The sequence below is a fragment of the Eschrichtius robustus genome, chromosome 3, assembly GCF_028021215.1.
Source record: "Eschrichtius robustus isolate mEscRob2 chromosome 3, mEscRob2.pri, whole genome shotgun sequence".
Classification (NCBI taxonomy): Eukaryota; Metazoa; Chordata; class Mammalia; order Artiodactyla; family Eschrichtiidae; genus Eschrichtius; species Eschrichtius robustus.
The window spans coordinates 60577971-60592251 of NC_090826.1; the positions used below are offsets into that span (position 1 = coordinate 60577971).

The 14281-nt window shown below is 35.4% G+C and overlaps 1 protein-coding gene across 2 annotated transcripts in view; it reads left to right on the top strand.

Moving 5' to 3' along the window:
• Positions 1-14281, top strand: part of LRRC7 (leucine rich repeat containing 7) — a 383497-nt gene that overhangs the window by 115753 nt on the left and 253463 nt on the right. For both annotated transcript variants that reach the window (XM_068538014.1, XM_068538015.1), the window contains exon 4: positions 10172-10250. In XM_068538014.1, coding sequence (XP_068394115.1) covers positions 10172-10250 — 79 coding nt within the window. The remainder of the gene's footprint in view (positions 1-10171; positions 10251-14281) is intronic.

Here is a 14281-nt window from a genome sequence, read left to right on the forward strand (position 1 = left end):
TTTGCTTCTCTTTTATATATCTACATATGCTCAGTAAAATTACAACCGTGACTGAATCCAGCTCTCTACCTATGGCTGAAAAGATCTGGAAGAAAACAGTCACACTGATTGATATGACTTTAAGTTCATGATTGCAGTTCTGAAGTGGAGCCTTAATGCTTCCCAACAATCATGTTGTACTTCCTTTATCTATTGATGCTCATTCTCTTCTGGTGACTATTTCACATGTTCTCTTCTGTCTTCAAACTCCCACATCTCCTGTCCCATGTTCATGGTTATTTATCCTACTCCACTGAGAAAATCAAAACTCTCGAAGGATAATTTCCAGACTGTCACCATCCTATCAATTCATCTACCAGCATCTGCACCCATATTCTCTCATTTCTGGCAAATTAGTACAGGTAAACGACTCCTGTTTCTCTCTAACGCCAGTCTCTCCACTGGATAACAATTCCCTCTTGCCGACCCATGGATATCACTGTAGAAATTCTCCTCAGTCTCTACCATATCATCAAGATTTTCCTCTCTACTTGTTTATTCTACTCAGTATACACACATGCTACTATTTCTTCTGTTCTAAAGAAAATTTCTTGGATTTTCTTCCCTTAATAGTCCCTCACCCCCTTGCAGCAAAAGCTCTAGATGGAGTTGTCTATATCCTCTATCTACAATTCTTTCCTCTCATTCTCTCTTAAACCCACCCCAGTCTTTAAGCCCTCTACTCCAAAACAATTCCAGATGAGGTCATACAGATCTCCTCATTACTAAATCCAAAGGCAATATTTGGTCATCATCTTACTTGACCTAGCAACATCATTTGAAACAGTTGAACGCTTCTTCCTACTTTACACATTTTCTTCATTTGATTTCTAGGATTCAATACTCATTTTTCTTCCCATCTCACTGATTGATCTTTTTCAGTCTCTTATGTTGATTCTTCCTCTTCTCCCCAACCTCATTTTGGAGTATTTCATGGTTCAGCCCCTTGTCCTTTTTTCTTCATTATCTACATTTACATCACTGGTGCTCACATTTTGTCTTATGGTTTAAATACTGTCTAAATCAGTGGTTCCCAACCTTTTTGGCACCAGGGACCGGTTTTGTGGAAGACAGTTTTTCCACAAACCGGGGTGAGGGTGGGGATGGTTTCAGGATGATTCAAGCACATTACACTTATTGTGCACTTTATTTCTATTATTATTACATTGTAATATATAATGAAATAATTATACAACTCACCAGAATGCAGAATCAGTGGGAGCCCTGAGCTTGTTTTCCTGAAACTAGATGGTCCCATCTGCGGGTGATGGGAGACAGTGACACCCGAAATGTGTTGCTATGTCCAATCTACTCCGTAATCTCGTTTTGCTTGCTGTCACTGCAGAAAACCCTGCTTCACAAAGATAGGATGTTGGAAATGGAAGCAGGCTTTTCAGTACTTTTATGGCAATCTCAGGTTATTCTGCCCTGACTTTAATCCAGAACCTCTGGAGATCTGAAGTTGTCTCAAACATACTTTTAAGGCCACCATCATTTATGATCTCAAGCAGTTGATCCTCTTCTAGCACAGAGAAAGTCGATTCACCTGGCTTATGCACAAATGGGTCATGGATCCATTCCTTCCCAGTTCGGAGGTCTTTTGTGGTTGGGAAGTAATGCTTAAACTCTTTTGAAAGCTGAGATAAGTGATCATGCACCAGCTGGGAGAAAGAAGGCCCTGGCTCCGTCTCTTTCAAAATCTCTGCTAATGTTTGAAACATGTCAAAAATCCCAATGTTCACTCGTCGCCCCCATAATTCCAGTTTGGCTTTGAATGCAACCACATTATCTGCCGACTTGAACACACTTGTCGTTCTCCCCTGAAGTGACAGGTTGAGTTCGTTGAGCAGGCTGAATATGTCACATAAGTAAGCAAGATTTGTGACCCCTTCTGTGTCACTGAAATGTGCTGCCAGTGGTGACTGTTTTTCTGAAAGAAATCTCTGGAGCGGCTCTCGTAACTCAGAAACTCTGGCCAGTGATCTACCTTTAGAAAACCACCTCACTTCTGTGTATAAGAGAAGATGTGTGTGCTCTGCGTCCATCTCCTCACAGAGCTGCAGGAACAGACGTGAGTTAAGGCATGTACTTTAATGTGGTTGATAATTTTAATCACATCCTGCAAAACGTCTTTAAGTTCAGGTGACATTTTTTCGGATAGCCAGCATTTCTCTATGGATGACACAGTGCGTAGACTCACATTCAGAAGCGACCTCTTTGACCTGAGTAGTGAAACCAGAAAGCCATCCAGTCATGGCAACCTCTCTGTCCGTGCATATACCAGCACAGAATGACCAATTCAGTTTTCCTGACATGTAATCATTCAAAGACTTGAATAGTTTTGCAGCTGTGGCGTTGGTTGGCAACAAAAGTGCACATAACATATCCTCAAGCACATTCTCCTGAAAAATATATCGCACAAAAACAAGCATTGTTGCCTTGTCGTCAACATTGGTAGACTTGTCAACCTGGATGGTGTACCACGGTGACTCATTAATCCTCTCTAACAATTGTGCCTCAATATCCTCTGCTATTTCATCAATTCGTCTAGTTATGGTGCTAGACGATAGAGAAACACGTGCCACCTTTTGAATTGCAGCCACTCCTAAAAGTTCACGACAAATGTCCTTAGCAGCAGTCAGGATCAACTCTTCACCGATAGTAAAGGGCTTCTTAGCTGTAGCAATGCAGTTAGCCACTAAGAATGATGCTCTCAGTGCAGACACATTTGATGAAGTGGTGGCCTTCAATAATTGCTTCCGTTCTTCGTGTTCATGTTCTTCTTCTTTTGAAAAACTCCAAAGGTTTGTCTTTTAATGAAGGGTGCTTGGTCTCCATGTGGCGAAGCAGTTTTGAAAGTTTCATGGCTTCGTTGGATAGCCAGTCGCCACATACTATGCAACGCGGGCTTGGAGTATGTGAATCAGCTGTTGCAATGAACCCGTAATTTAAGTAGGACTCTTGGTATTTTCTTTTAAATGCAGCTTTCTTTTTGTTGGCAGTCTTAGAGTCTTCTGCTATCTCATCATTGGGTCTTTCCCCCTTTTCAAAAAAGCTCTCCAGCGATGTTTGCTTTTTACTCATTTTGGCTAGGGTTAGCCTGTGGGCTTACCAAAACTGTGACTGAGACAGCTGTGCAGTGCTGAAAGAGGCATGGATGGAAGTGGTAAATAAAATAATGGGCGAGCCACACATGGACTAAAATTAAGTGTCGGATTCTGACTTAAAGCCTGTCACCAGATGCAGCTGTACAACTGAGGTACATCAAGTCACTTGCCACTATAAAGCCTGCCATCAGATGCAGCTTGTCACTTGCCACTCATTGATAGGGTTTTGGTATGTCTCCAAGCAGATGATTTATTATGGTCTCTGTGCAGTCAAACCTCTCTGCTAATGATGATCTGTATTTGCAGCCACTCCCCAGCGCTAGCATCACTGCCTCAGCTCCACCTCAGATCATCAGGCATTAGATTCTCATAAGGAACGTGCAACCTAGATCTCTCGCATGCGCAGTTCACAGTAGGGTTCGTGCCCCTATAAGAATCTAATGTCGCTGCTGATCTGACAGGAGGTGGAGCTCAGGCGGTAATGCGAGTGATGGGGAGCAGCTGTAAATACAGATGAAGCTTCACTCCCTCACCCACTGCTCACCTCCTGCTGTGCGGCCCAGTTCCTAACAGGCCACAGACCTATACTCGTCTATGGTCTGGGGGTTGGGGATCCCTGATCTAAATGATAATGAATCCTGCATCTTGAAATCTACAGTCTAGACCTCTCTCCTAAACCCATCTGACATCTTCTCTTAGAAATCTTACAGACATCTCAAATTACACATGTCCAAAAGTGAACTATTTATCTTCTTTCCAAAACCTATTTCACATATTGTTTTTCCCATCTAAGTTCAAGATAACTCCTTTATTCAAGTTGCTTAAGACAAAGAACCTGGAGTTGTCCTTGATTTCCTTTTTTCTTTCATACTCTTCATCCAATCCATCATGCTATTCTATTGGTCTTATGTTCAAAATTCATCCAGATTTCACTCACTTCCTTCTCCCTCCATTGCTCCCACCCTGATGCAAGCCACCATCAATTCTCCTTATGGTTTATTACAATAACACCTAATTGACCTCCCTTTCAGAAAGACCACTCTACTCAGGAGCCAGAGTGATCCTCTCGAATTATAAATCAGACTGTATCACACATCCTTCAATGTCTATTTCATTCAGAGTAAAAACCATTCTTGTAATGGCCTGAGAGCCCCTACATGAGTCGACACCCCCGTCCCCATCATACACCCCTTATTACTTCTCTAACCTAATTCTTTGCTACTCTTCTCTTCCTCACTGTGTTCCAGTCACGCTGGCCTCCTTGCTATTCCTAGAATACACCAGGAATAATTAACCTTCACTGTCTATTCACTCTGTCTAAAATTCTCCTACTGTCCACCTTCAGTTTCCAGATATCTGTATTCCTATCTCTCTCACCTTCTTCAAGTCTTTTCTCAACTGCCATCTTTCCAATTAATAAGGCTTACCCTAATCACCCTAGTTAAGTTTGAAATCTTCAGGCATTTCTGATCTATCTTTATTCTGCTCTAATTCCATTTTCCATAGCATGTCTCAAAAATTAAATACTATTTAATGTATTTCATGTGTATGCTAATTATCTCTATGGTTTATTGTATGTGTTCCTTTGCCAGAATATAAGCTCCACAAATGAAGAGAATGTATCCATTTTTCTTACACTGTATCACCAATGTTTAATACAATTCCTAACACAGAGTAAACACTCAATAAATATTTGTTGAATGTTGACTTTCCCTTTTAGGGACCTTATAATTAAAATATCAGGGAACCACATAAGACAAGATGATAAAGCAATAATTCCTCAATTTTTAACCATATATTGTGTCTCCTTATTTTTCAGTCTTATTTAATTTCAGAAAGAATACAATCTAAAACGCTAGTCTTAAGAAGAGAAGGTCATATGGACTAAAATAGTTGAACAAACTTTCATGCAGATGATAGAATTTAAATGTGTTTATATGGATAATCTTTAGACTGAGGATTCAGATGAAAGAGTGGACAGGGACAGGTAAAAATTATAACACACTATTTAAATATATTCAAAAAGTGATATTAAAAGATAGCTATATGTTATAGAAATGTCTTACACTCAGGTTTGCCTTTAAAGGATCTTCCATTTATGACATAGGAATCAGTGTTGCTATTGCTAATGTTAGGTTCTATATTTGATTATCACAAATTTTTGCCACATTTAGATTCCATACTTATCTACTGCATTGGGAAAAATATTTGATTTCATACTTTAATACCAACTTAAAACCAACTTAAAGTCTAACACAATTTTAGTGACATTTTTGTTTTGATTTTTTTCATTTTGACATCAATAATCTTTTTATAATTAAATGAAGTTGAAAACTATACTAATTACAGATTTAAGATTCTCCTGTCAAGACTTGGTTGCCTGCATTAGTAATAGAAAGGGTAGTCTAAATAAAAATAATTAACTGAATATACTAAAACCTAAATGTAGCCATGACTTTCAACTTCTCCCATGTTAAGAAGGAAAGAGCCACATTTGATGATTTCAGAATTCTCCCCTTTCCCTTCTCTGGTGGAAGAATGGCTGAGCATGGCAATGGTCAAATGGAGACAGCAGGAAAGAGAAAAATAAAGGCTCCACAAAGTGGATTAGTTCTTGAATAATTAAAAGTTGAGCAAGCAGGAGCTTTCTCAACCTAATTCTTTTAAAAGGGGAACGACAAAACAATCAGATAAAGTAGACTTTAACATCTTTCCTTCCTCAAGATATTAATAGCTTATTAACACAATTTTGCATAACTCCATTGCATTGAAAGCTTTGTTTCCAAGGTGTTTTAAGTTCAAAATGCAGAAATGCTATTTCTCATTTGACAGAATTTCTGTGAACATATTTAAAATAGATTTTATGGCATAGTTACTGAAGTGAACATATTGGGAAAATATTACCACAGTGTCCTAATTTGAAGGGTAAATATCTATTGATGTCATCTGATATTTGTGAATGAGGCAATTGTCCATTTTTTTAACTAAATATATCATTTTGCCTGTAAAACACAGTGCTTCCAGTGTAATTATTTCAGAGTACAGTCTTTATTTGTTGTGCAGCCTAGGTTTGAATCTAAGCTAGATACAATGAGCTTGAATCTCCAGGATTCCCAAAAGAATTGAACTTATAATGCCTTTAGAAGAGAGTTTCTTATAGGCCTGTGTTAGAAAATTTATGTGATGTCTCAACTGAAAAATAGGGATCAAAACTTGAGTTGCATGGCCTACAAATACTTGAATCTGTTTTTTACAGTAATCACAAATAAAAATGGCTGGAATAAGCTAAATTGTTAAAGTGAAGTCCTATCTCTAGATGCATAATTTGAAAATCAAAACAAAGTTAATCTTAAAAAGTGTGTGTGTGTATGAACTTTTTTAGAATTGAATAGTGTGTGTATATTTATATATATTATATCAATATATATGTGTATAAATATATGTATATATAACCTTTTTAAAAATCAAACACACTGTGTTTCAGAGGACCAGACAGACCAATCTCAAAAATTGGTTAATAAAAATGTGAGCTGTACGGGGAATTCCCTGGCGGTCCAGTGGTTAGGCTCCGCGCTTTCACTGCCGAGGGCGCGGGTTTGATCCCTTGTCCGGGAACTAAGATCCTGCAAGCCGCTTGGCACGGCCAAAAATAAATTTAAAAGAAAAAGAAAAGAAAAGAAGCAAGATGCTTAAAAAAAATGTGGGCTCTACATTTTTAATATAGTAACGCAATAAAGAGGAACTGTAAACAATTTTAATAAGTAATGAAATAAAGTAACGTAATAAAGAGGAACAATAGGCATGGTGTTAAAAATAATTAAATAAATCCCACCTATATTCGTTCCCATCTATAAACATCCATTAGGTATTTAAATAAGTCACCTAATCTTTGTGAATGCGTGATTCTTCATCCATAAAATGAAAATAATATTGCTTAATATATCTTCCTCATAGGATTATTAAGAGAATTAAATTATTTTACACAGTGACATAAAGAAGTGTAAGTTAACTTTCCTCTTATTAACACATGAATTTTATCTAGTATTTATTAGATACTTATTAAGTGGCTGACATGATACTAAGTGCTTTACAACATGCTATCTAATAATCGGAACAGCCCTTTGAATTAGGCAAGAAATGAGAAAGTGACGTTCAAATATTAAAATGTCTGATTAAGATTACATAGCTAGTTAAGTGACAATACTGAGATTAGGTCATCCTTCCAACCCGTGCTTTTAACTACTATGCTTTAGTACCTCTCCATGTTTAGACTGAACTATAAGTTAAAGATATGCTCTAAGAACTTTTCCTAAAGTCTAAGGTCCATATATTAGTATATATGGTAAAGTTCCCCTGGCAACCTATTTTTCCAAATGTGTTCTGACTTTCATAAGCAAATTAAGCAGCTATAAAAACCTCTACAAAAATACAAAAATATTGCTCAGCATAGACTAGTTATATATGTTTATATATTTACATTACAACATACAAATATTTATTTATAAATATGTTTATTATTTACTTCCCATCTGCAAGAGCATTTATTGCAGCTATTATATTGATAAGATATTGAGATATTCTTTCAGCACACTAATTCCTACCTCTTTGTTGTTCTTTTAGGTAGATAAATTTTACAAGTTTATACTAGCCAGCTCATCTCGACATGATTGTTGGTTCCTTTGTTGACAGACATCCTCTGCTTCTATTTGTTTCTAATAATTATAGATAACATATATTCAGCACTTTGTGCCAATTACTTTACTTGCTTTATCTCCTTCAATCCTCTCTGCAACTCTCTGATGAAACCATTCATATAATAATCATATTTCAGAGTAAGAAACTAAGACATTGAACATTTAAATGACTTGCCTAGGGTTATCCAAACAGTAAATTATAAAGTTGGGATTCCATTTTAATCCAATGGACTCTTCTCTGAACAATTTTAAGTTTAACTGTAAACAACATGAGTTTTTTTTTTTTTTTTTAACAAATAATGTGGTAGCATTTTCACCACAGCAGGGAATTCCATTTTCAGCAGAAGATAAAGAGATACACTACAGTCTTTTCTTTAAAATAGTACTTTAATTTGCTTCTGCTTCCATGTCTTGGTTTACACATAATTTCAGGAAATATCATCCTAATGCAGGCACCTGTGGAGATAAGGCATCAGGCACACTGGCTTATAATGAGCCCAGATTGGTAACTGGGCAGAAAAAGCTAAAGGGAGAAAAGAAAAAGCTTTATACTCCTGTTGGTTGCAGATATCCAAAGTGACTATGAATGCTCAGGGGAAAAGTTGAGGATAGCTAAGGGTTATGTTATTGACTTCTGTGCCATTTTGTTAACCTCTAGTTAATAAGGGCAGCTCTAGGTGTTATGACCTTTCCAAAAAGGGTAATTGCTTTTCTCATTCAATTCATATGTAATGGTGCTCCTAAACTTCCTTGGGTTTTTATTAAGAAGGCAAAATACTTCAGCAATAATTTTAGGACAGCACAGTTTCTGGTTAATCTTCACATAGAGAGAAGTGGCATGAGAAACACCTCCACACCATCTTTCATACCCTCACTTTGCATTGGTAAATGACTTGTTTGGTTTGGCTCTCCTCCTGCTGCTTCTCTGGACCTTGAAATCCTGTGGACATGGTGATCTAGGTCAACAGAATCTAGGAAGGTGGAGGGTTTTCTTTCTTGATCATCTATCATCAAAAAGTTCAACTAAATCCTACCACAAAGTGTTCCTTATCCTTCTGTCATATATGAAGTACTTGGCAGGACTAGTACTTCATAGACATTTTTTTAAACGCTTAACAATAGTTTCAAAAATTGAGGGCAAGCAGTACTTCAGGGATATAGGAATGGCTTCATAGAGTTGTTTTTCCTTCTAATTTTTGTAGGGCTTATTTCAATCATCCTTCAGTATCTGTGGGAGATTGGTTCCAGAAAATACCAAAACTGGTTGGTTCCCTGCAGATACCAAAATCCGCAGGTGCTCAAGTCCCTTATATAAGATGGCGTAGTATTTACATATAACCTATGCACATCCACCTGTATACTTTAAATCACCTCTAGATTATTTATAATACTTAATGAAATGCAAATGCTATGTTAATAGTTGCCAGTGCGTAACAAATTCAAGTTTTGCTTTCTGGAACTTTCTGAGTTTGGGTTTTTTTTTTAATATTTTCTACTTGCCCTTTGTTGAATCCGTGGATGTGGAACTCGTGGATATGGAGGGCCAACTATATATTTAATTCATTTGTATCAACTGATTGAAGCATCCTCCACGTCTTTTATTCCTCTGAATAAAATCCTAATTTATGGATTGGGTTTTGGCTTACTGATTTCCAGTAAGAAAAACTTGTGTTTGTCTGTCACATAGCCAACAGCACAACTGTGACAGCAGTTGAGCAGTTCTCCAAGGGCAGTCAGCCAGGCTGGCTACCTCAGAGACTCCAGAGAGGACCCCAGGAAGGGTTGCTCACCTTGTCACCCTTTCAGGCAGATGTAGAGCTGCACCCTGTGCCAAAGAAGAGATGCATAAAATGTGTTAGAGCTTCTTAATAGTTTGGGGATATCTATCGGTTTTGTGAATTCTCCTTAGGTATCTTTACATTGTACATGTTCAATCTTCTCAATCTTACAAAATGAAGGGAGTAAAGATTTTATTTTCTGTTTTCTTATATCTGCTGATTTCCCCTTTCTTTTGTAGCAGCACTATAATAACTAAATAATCCCAACTATTTTAATTTCTTTAGATTAGTAAACAGCCAAGGTATGTCTTATGCTAAATTGTTCTCAATTTTATATCTAATTTCCAATTATTACTATCATAAAATATTATTTAACACTCATATTTTATTTTTTAAATGTACGTATATTATATAACACTAACATATTATATTAATAAGTTATTATTCTTACATGTGATTACCCATATGGTGTTTACACTGTGTATTTAATTAATTATTCTTAATATTAAAACTATTGTTTAGTATATTTTATGTACTATTTTCTTAATTTTAGGTGTACAAGAATTTCCAGAAAACATAAAGTGCTGTAAGTGTTTAACAATTATTGAAGCCAGTGTCAATCCAATTTCTAAGTGAGTATGAGTGATTACATTTTATTTATCTTTATGTTTCCATTGGATAATAATGTACCAAGATAAAGGAAACTCACATAGTAAATGAATTTTAAATGCTGTATTTAAAATTCAATTTAATAGAATGATGGGAAAGGAATAATCAAATCAGGATAGTTCAATAAAAGATGAGTAAAAGCATTGCTGAGTAACAATGAAGGCCTAATTGGCACAACATGGCATTACTTTGAAGGAAACCGTGTCATCATTTTTTGTGGTTCTGAAGCAACATTCCATGGAAGAGCACCAAAACTAAGAAAACAGTTATTAGTTATGGTCATGCTGGAAAATTAGCATCAAGGTTCTGATGAAAGTTCAAGAGAGTGCAAGTGTATAAGGTGCATGCAAATAGCTGATCATGTGATTCAAGGTGGAAAATGAATGAAGTATGATCAGAAAAAGGGAATACTGTATTTAGGTACCAGATATCACAGGAAGAGCAAAAAGACAACTCTGTGAGGATAGCCTAGGGGAAGACATGGATGGTAAAAATGCTGTGATCAGAAATAGGGTATCTGTGTGTCATGATCTGTTAGTAGAGAAATGCCAAGGGAAAGTGAAACCCAGCACGTGACCATGTTTCAAATTACGATACGCCATAGCAATAGAGTGTATTGTGGAATCAAGTAGGTCAAGAAACCATGAAGTGAATGGATTGGGTAAGCCCCGAACCTGAATGTTAAAGTCACTTATCTATGGAAGTGGATGTAAAATCTAGAAAGTCTATCGAAAGTTGTAGTAATATTTGGAAGTGGATGAAATTAATCAGTGGTATTGGGATGCAGATAATGAGTTGCAAAATAAGACTGGCATTTTAATTATACAAAAACTGACAGGATTTGAGGAAAATCCCTCAGTCCTTTGTCCACATGAAGATGGGGAGACTGGGAGAAACTGAAGTTCATAGGAAAGGTGTTGAATGAATCTAGTGTTTCCAGAAGAAGACAAAAGGAAGTTTATCAAAGGGAATTTAAAGGGAAAATTTTCACCAATAGGGTTGAGGAGAGGGAGTAGTGAGGATGGTTTCTCTATGGATCATGAGAAGAGGGTGTAGGTGAAACTAGAAATGAAATAGAATGTAAAAGAATGAGGTAGAAGTTTAGATGAGGCTCTTTACAGTGAATGGTTTGTGAAATAATTTGAGGCCTTTAGTAGAAAGTGTGGAACATCAAGGAATAATCTATGTTTGAATAAACCATATTCTACCTCAAATGTAGAATATGGTGGGGGGAAAAAAAACGTGAAAATTATTCTCCAAAACACTTAGACCAAAATGCAACTTTCTCATAAAAGAAATAAATATTGCTAACTTATCACAACAAGACTATAGACATGTCCTTGACTTAAGTCATAATCCAGGGCAGATGATGAATTATTTTGATTTCTAGTTCTTTAATTCTAATAGCTCATTGTATTTAGGAATCGTGGTCAGGTCTTTGAGAGTGGAAGTCAGATGATAAATTACATATTTAAAAAGCTTAAAATCTATAGTTTTATTGGCTATGTCTCTGAATTCCTTTCATATATTTAACTTTTTAAAAGATAACTGAATATAACTGATTTCATCAAAAAATGTCTAACACTAAAAGCAAGTTTGGGAATTCATTAAAAAATTACTCAAAAAAAAGGTCAATTTAAATAGTATATCAATTTTAAAGTCAGCGTTCTTTTTTTTTTTAAGATATATTGGGTTGGCCAAAAAAGTTCGTTTGGGTTTTTCCCTAAGATTTATGGAAAAACCCAAATGAACTTTTTGGCTGACCCAATAATTCACGTACAGTAAAATTCACTCTTTTAGGTGTACGGCTCAGTGAATTTTGACAAATGTATATAGTTATGGAATCACCATAATCATCAAGATATAGACTATTTCCATCATCCCAAAAAGTTCCCTCAGCCCAGTCATCCATTGATCTGACTTCTGTCCCCATGGTTTTGCCTTTTCCAAAATATCATATAAATGGTGTCATACTTTGTGTTTTTTTTTCTTAACACAGTGATTTTGAGATTTATTCCTGCCATTTCAAGAATTGGCACTGCATTCCCATTTATTTCTAGGTAGAATTCCATTGTATGAATATAACACAATTTGTTTATCTATTCCTCAGTTGATAGACTTTTAAGTTGTTTCCAGTTTGGGGCTATTATGAATAAAGTGGGTATAAACCTTTCTGTACAGGTGTTTGTGTAAGCATCTGTTTTCACTTCTGTTGGGTAAGCACCTAGGAGTAGTTTTCTGTGTAGTATGGTACATGTATGCATAACCTTATAAGAAATTTCCAAACTGTATTCCAAAATAACTATTTCATTGTGCATTCCAACCAGCAACCTGAGTTTCCATTGTTCCTCATTATTGTCAGAATTTGGTACTGTCAGTTTTTTTTTTTTTCTATTTTAGCCACTCTAGTAGATATAGTAGCTCATTGTCATATCTCACTGTAGTTTTAATTTATAGTTTAAAGGTCAAATTAGCATCTTTCCTTGTATTTATTTACAATCTGTATTGCTTCTTTGTTAAAAGTTCAGATTTTTTGTTCATATTTATTGACTTGCCTTTTTATTATTGAATTATAAGAATTCTTTATAAATTCTGGCTGAAAATCAGATGTTTGTTTGCTCTTATGACTTATCTTTTCACTTCCTAAATAACGACTTTCAAATATAAAAAGATTTTCATTTTTATGAAGCCTTATTTATAATTTTTTTATGATTTATTCTTCTTGTCCCTGTCTAGGAGATCATTACTAAATTCATAGTCATAAAGATTTTCCCCTATGCTTTCCTCTGGAACTTTTGTAGTTTTGGTTTTACATTTAGGTCTATGATCCATTTAAAGTTGACTTTTGTAAATATATATGTAAGGTGTGAGGGTTATGGTTCTCTTTTTTATTTATTTATTGCATATAGATATCCAATTGTTCCAGTACCATTTGTTGAAAAGATTATCCTTTCTTTATAAAATTATCTGAGTACCTGTTTTGTAAATCAATTGATCATATGTGTTTGGATCCATTTCTGAATTCTCTATTTTTTATGTTAATCTATATGCCTCTCCTAACACCAGTTTTATACTATCTTAATTACTGTAGCTTTGTAGTAATTCACACAGTCAGGGAATGTGAGTCCTTCAACTTTGTTCTTCTTTATCAAAATTATTTGTGCTCTTCTATGCTCTTTGCTTTTCCATATAATTTTTATAATCAGCTTGCCAAAAAATGTGGAATTTTGATAAGGATTTATTGAATCTGTAGATCAATTTGGGCAGAATTGACATGTCAAAAATATAGAGTATTCCTTTCCCTGAACATAATATATCTCTATACTTATTTAGATCTTTAAAAAAATTTTATCAATGTTTTGTAGATTTAAGTTTACAAATATTCGACAAGTTTTGTTCATCTTATTCCAAGTATTTCATGTTTTGGGGACAATTACAAATTATTTTTCTATCACAGAAATATAATTGATTATTGTATATTGACCTTATGTCCTGCAACTTTAATAGATTCACTTATTAGTACTAGTAAATACTTTGTAGCTTTGTGGGGGAAAGGATGCAATTTTCTATGTAGACTATCATGTTACCTGTGAATAAAGACAGTTTTATTTCATCCTTTTCAATCTGTACTTCTTTTATTATTTATTTAGCCTTATTGTCCTGTCTAGGACCTCCTGTATAATGTTGAATAGAAGAGGTGAAAACAGATATTATTGCCTTGTTCCCAATCTTAGGGAGAAAGCATTCAGACTTTCACCATTATATATTGTTACTTATTCTTTTTTTTTTTTTTAATACATTCCCTTTATTAGGCTGAGGGAATTTAATATAATACATTTCTCACTTCCTTTTGAGCTTTTACCAGCAGGGCTGTCAAAGTTTAGATTTCTACTTTCAAACTTTTCAAGAAAATCAAGGCTGTCTCTATGATGCTCTTCAACAGTCATGCAATCTCCGACCACTTCCTGGTTCCAAAGCCACTCCACATTTTTTA